This window comes from Lipotes vexillifer, unplaced genomic scaffold (genome assembly GCF_000442215.2).
Source record: "Lipotes vexillifer unplaced genomic scaffold, Lipotes_vexillifer_v1.1 scaffold1674, whole genome shotgun sequence".
NCBI classification, from domain to species: domain Eukaryota; kingdom Metazoa; phylum Chordata; class Mammalia; order Artiodactyla; family Lipotidae; genus Lipotes; species Lipotes vexillifer.
The window spans coordinates 793,300-797,935 of NW_006781722.1; the positions used below are offsets into that span (position 1 = coordinate 793,300).

At 46.8% G+C, this 4,636-nt stretch overlaps 1 protein-coding gene across 2 annotated transcripts in view; it reads left to right on the forward strand.

Annotated features, from left to right (window-relative positions):
* The first annotated feature begins 2,923 nt into the window (after positions 1-2,923).
* The window catches only part of DRD3 (dopamine receptor D3), a 37,300-nt gene continuing 35,587 nt past the window's right edge, over positions 2,924-4,636 (forward strand). Inside the window, exon 1 of one of the 2 annotated variants that reach the window (XM_007454828.1) lies at positions 2,924-3,194. In XM_007454828.1, coding sequence (XP_007454890.1) covers positions 2,925-3,194 — 270 coding nt within the window. In that variant the 5' untranslated portion in view covers position 2,924. The remainder of the gene's footprint in view (positions 3,195-4,636) is intronic. The other variant, XM_007454829.1, reaches the window with a different exon arrangement.

Consider the following 4,636-nt stretch of genomic DNA (forward strand, 5'->3'; position numbering starts at 1 on the left):
CCCTCCTACCTGACAGGGAAGATGAGGCTAAGACATCATAAGCCAACTACAGACCCTAGGAAAGAGTGATTTCTGGCCATTGATTTCCAACGTGGCCCAGTTGCAGAAGGAAAGGCGTTCTGGGCCTGGGCCTGCCTCGAAGGTGAAAATATCCTTGAACAATCAGAAAGCTTTGTATTTTTCCAGAAGCTCTTGGCAGCAACAGTGCTATCTCCAGGGTAGTGGCTGCCCTTCTCTGAATAATGAGAAAATTATAATTATTATCAAAAATTATTATTATGCTTTAAAATATATTTAGTGCAAACAGTGTGCCAAGATAAAGAACAATTTTTTTTTAAAACAATTCTCTGAATTCATTCCAAATCACTCGCCCCTTACAATTATTTGTTCATTTTAACACTTTCACATTCCAGGCTGAAACAGTCAAAACAGCATACAAAATGACAGCCAGGATTAAGCCAATCTAATCAAAGGAGAGCAGCAGTTAGCAGAATTGAGAGCAAATCCTGGCCACCAAGCCAGCCTCTGCCTCTGCCACAGCCTAGAGCAAGAGTTCCCATGGAGGCCCATATACTCCATGTCTAAATATTTTAGTTATAATTAACAAACACCATTGAATGAAATGTTTGCTCCTCCTGCATTGATAAAGGCACCTTCTTAACCATCTGGAAGGCCAGATTTGAATTTAGGGTTCCTGGGCCTTAAGAGTTCCATACAAAATGTGAGAGCGCAGGAGAAGCTGCCCCACCCGACATCCTGTCCCAGGGACTCTGTCCTCTTCTCTCCACACCTCGGGCTACATCCAAGCTATTCATCTGAGCTCCTCCAAACAGCTACCCCTGGAGCCCATGAGTCGGTCCCACAGATATATGCCACAGTCTTCCTTCAGGGTGACAGATCCAAAATGAGGCTGGTGCTGCCCTAGAAATAGGCTCCAAGCAGTTTGGGCAGAGAATCCTGAGATCTTGGTACCAAGAGTATGGTCTAGAATGGGAGTGTGGCCTCTTGATGGATCTGCTCCTTGGTGCCATGGGAGAGCATGACCTCATCCTCTAGGAAGGATATGACCAGATGGGGTCCAACGTGGAGCCCTCGGAAGCACAGAGCCCAGGGCAGGAGTCACTCTTACCCAAGTCTCAGGGTCATACCATAGGCTATAAGCCTTGTGCTTCCCCCAGCATGTGGCTTTGGTGCACTGCTACCCTTGGCACAAAGTCATTTCCATATTTTTCTTCAGGACACAATGACTTTTGTCCCCCACAAACATGAACAAACCTGGCTTTAAGAGCCCAGAGTCTCTTCTGGCCCCAGCAGGCTGGTGTCATGGGGGCAACCAATGGGCTCTGTTGCCTTTCCCACGCTATGTCCAAAGTCCCCACGGTTGGAGGATTGGCTTTTCCCAGTGGGCTAGTGATGTGACAGTTGCTACGGCTTTCAGATGTCAAAGGAGGGCGTTGGAAGGCCTGCATGCCAGTTCTGCTGCTAAGAAGCTGTGACTTAAGATTTGTTAATCATCTCTCTGGGTCTCAATTTCCCTGTTTGAACAGTGAGGGCATTGGACTAGGTCAGAGATTGAAAACTGATGACGCATGGGTCATTGGCCCATGGATGTGGGATTTTGGGGTGAAGGGGGATGGGAGACTTCATAAGGCTTAAATATTTTTTAAATTAGTAATGAGTCTTTAAAAATTAGGAGGTTTCAGGAATTCCCTGGTGGTCCAGTGGTTAGAACTGGGCGCTTTCACTGCCATGGCCTGGGTTCAATCCCTGGTCGGGAGCTAAGATCCCACAAGCCACGTGGTGCAGCCAAAAAAAAAAAAAAAAAATAGGAGGTTTCAAATAATATTCGGTACATGGATTTCCCCTAAATGTAAAAACCACTGTACTGACTCTAAACCCCATTATTCTTGAGATTTTCTCCCACAGCCCAGTCTCCCAAATCCACCATGTCCTGCTACATAAGACCCAAGAGAAAGAATGGGAGATTGAAGGAAGTGAAGGGAGGCATGGGAAAGGCAAATGCGGGCAAGAGAGACAGGGAGGGAGGAGACAAGGAGGGGGGCTGGGAAGCTAAGAGAAACAGACCAATCAGAGAAAAAGAGCTAAGACTTGCATAGCTTTCTAGGTGTCGGGCATGGCTGTCAACGTCTTCCATTTGTAATAGCTCATTTAATCTTCACAACACCCCTGTGAGACGAGTTCCATTATTTCCCCCATTTGACAGAGGAGGAAACTGAAGCTCAGAGAGGTGAAGTTACACGCCCAAGACCCCAGAGTTCGGAAGTGACAGAGCTGGGATTCTAATCCTGCAACAGCTGCCCATCTCACTCAGAGTCCAAGCATGGTTCTTTCAATGGCCCAGCACGACCTCTCAACCTCACACCCTTCTACTCTGCCCCTGCCTCACCCGGCTCTTTCCACTGGCCTCCCTGCTGTCCCTTCCACCTGCCAGCCGCCCTGCCGCCCTGCCTTTGTACCTGCCATTCCTCCTGCTTGGCTATCAGCACAGTGGGCTTCCTCAGGTCCTCCAGGTCGTGACTCAACTGTCACCACCTCCACGAGGGCTTCCTGCTTACCCAAGTACTCACACACACACCATCCTCACCCTGTCCTCACCCCCTTCCCTAATGTTTTGTTCTCCAAAATACACGTCATCATCGAACATACCACATCTTGGATTTACCTTGTTTATTACTGTCTTCTCTGGAATGGAGGCTTCATGAGGGCAGGGATTTTTATCTATTTTTTTCATTGCTGTATATCCAGGGCCCAGCATATAGAAAGTGCTCAACAAAATATGTATCGAATCAAAAAATCAAAAAATGTACCCAAAGCAGCCAAGCACCAAAGAGTCTGACTTGACCGACATTGTTTTCTATCTCCTCCCAGTAAACGTGTCGGGGCCCCTCCTCTCCCTCCGGGCTATGGCGCCTCTCAGCCAGCTGGGGGGCCACATCAACACCACGTGTGCGGCAGAGAACTCCACCGGGGCCAGCCGGGCCCGCCCACATGCCTACTATGCCCTCTCCTACTGCGTGCTCATCCTGGCCATCATCTTCGGAAATGGTCTGGTGTGTGTGGCCGTGCTGAAGGAACGAGCCCTGCAGACCACCACCAACTATCTGGTGGTGAGCCTGGCCGTGGCAGACCTGCTGGTGGCCACCTTGGTGATGCCCTGGGTGGTGTACCTGGAGGTGAGTAGGTCGCAAGTGCAAGCTGCCCATGTGACCGTGCTTGTCTTTGTCTTCCATGAGCTCCTGGTGTCTGGGGTCAGAATGCTCCCTGCCATGATCCAGGGTCTAGGGAGGGAAGGAGAGCTCCTGCCATTCTCCCTTTCATGAGGGACCTGAAGGTCCTGAGAGCACCATTATTCCAGCATCACTTGCCCACGTCAGAACCAGGGAGCTGGGAATGATTCTCTCCCCAGGCCTCCAGCATCCAGGTGACTGGACTTGAGTGATGGGACTTGTCCTAGAAATGCACCAGGCTTACTCTCTGTGCCAGTCATGTTGCAAAGACACGGGGGGTGGGGTGGGAGCAGTCCAGTGGCCATCCTCATCAGTGTTTCAATGTATATAGGGGTGGCGATGTGCAAGAGGCATGTAGGGGCAGAGGAATTAATTTAAAAAAAATTTTTTTTCTTTCTTAACTGAATGAGAGGAAAAGAGAGCAGGAACAGTCTGCAGATAGATCAGACTTCTGATGGTTCAGTTGCCCTCAGACTCAGCATTTTCCTCCTGGGTACCAGCTCTCCGCAGACTCCGCTTCCAAAGGAAAAGACCAAATTTATATTTTTGGTGCCTCCCTCACCAGTTAGATAATGCAGCAGACCCTGGAGAATTCTGCCAGAGAGAAACATTTCTTAAATTTGAAAGTATTTTCATTTGAAAGTGCAAAACAGAGTCAGGAGGTGATCAAGACAAAACATCCATTTGCTAACAAGGAAATCAGGGTGCCTACACCTGTTCAAGAAACAGATATTCCTACCAGGAAAACATGCAATTACTAAAGAGTTTTTTTAAAACCCTTAATATCCTATTAATATTTCTCCTCTGCACTGTGTAGCATTCTAAAAAGGTATCCAATGAAGGCTCAAAATGATGCCATGATTAAGAGAAATTAAAATTCATCAAATTAATATCTCAGTTAATATTAATAGTGAAGATGACAGTTAATTAAGTATGACATATCACAGGAGAACAAAAACCTCGAATGTAGACTGCTTAGGCGAGTAACCATTAAGGAACGACTGGGAACTAAAATTAGACTTATGATCTCAATGGGGAGACATTAAGGAAAGAAATCAAGGAGATAGAAAAGGAAAGGAAAAGGATAAAAACAACTAGGCTGATTGGGATAGACTTAAAGGCTAAGGGAATACTCAGAGAAAAAAATATGCGTTAATTTTTCCCAGTTAGGATTATCCTGATGTCAAAGGGTCTTGTAATTATCTTGACCTTTCTGTCAACCCAATTAGGCCGAGACATCCTTGAAGTCAGAAGCTATGTCTTTGTTCTTTTTCTCCCTGTAGTCCAAACATACTACCTGGCACATAATATGTATTAAATAAATATTTGATGTATGAATGATTAAATGAATCTGGTCTGCAATGTATACATTAGATGGGCCATTCCTG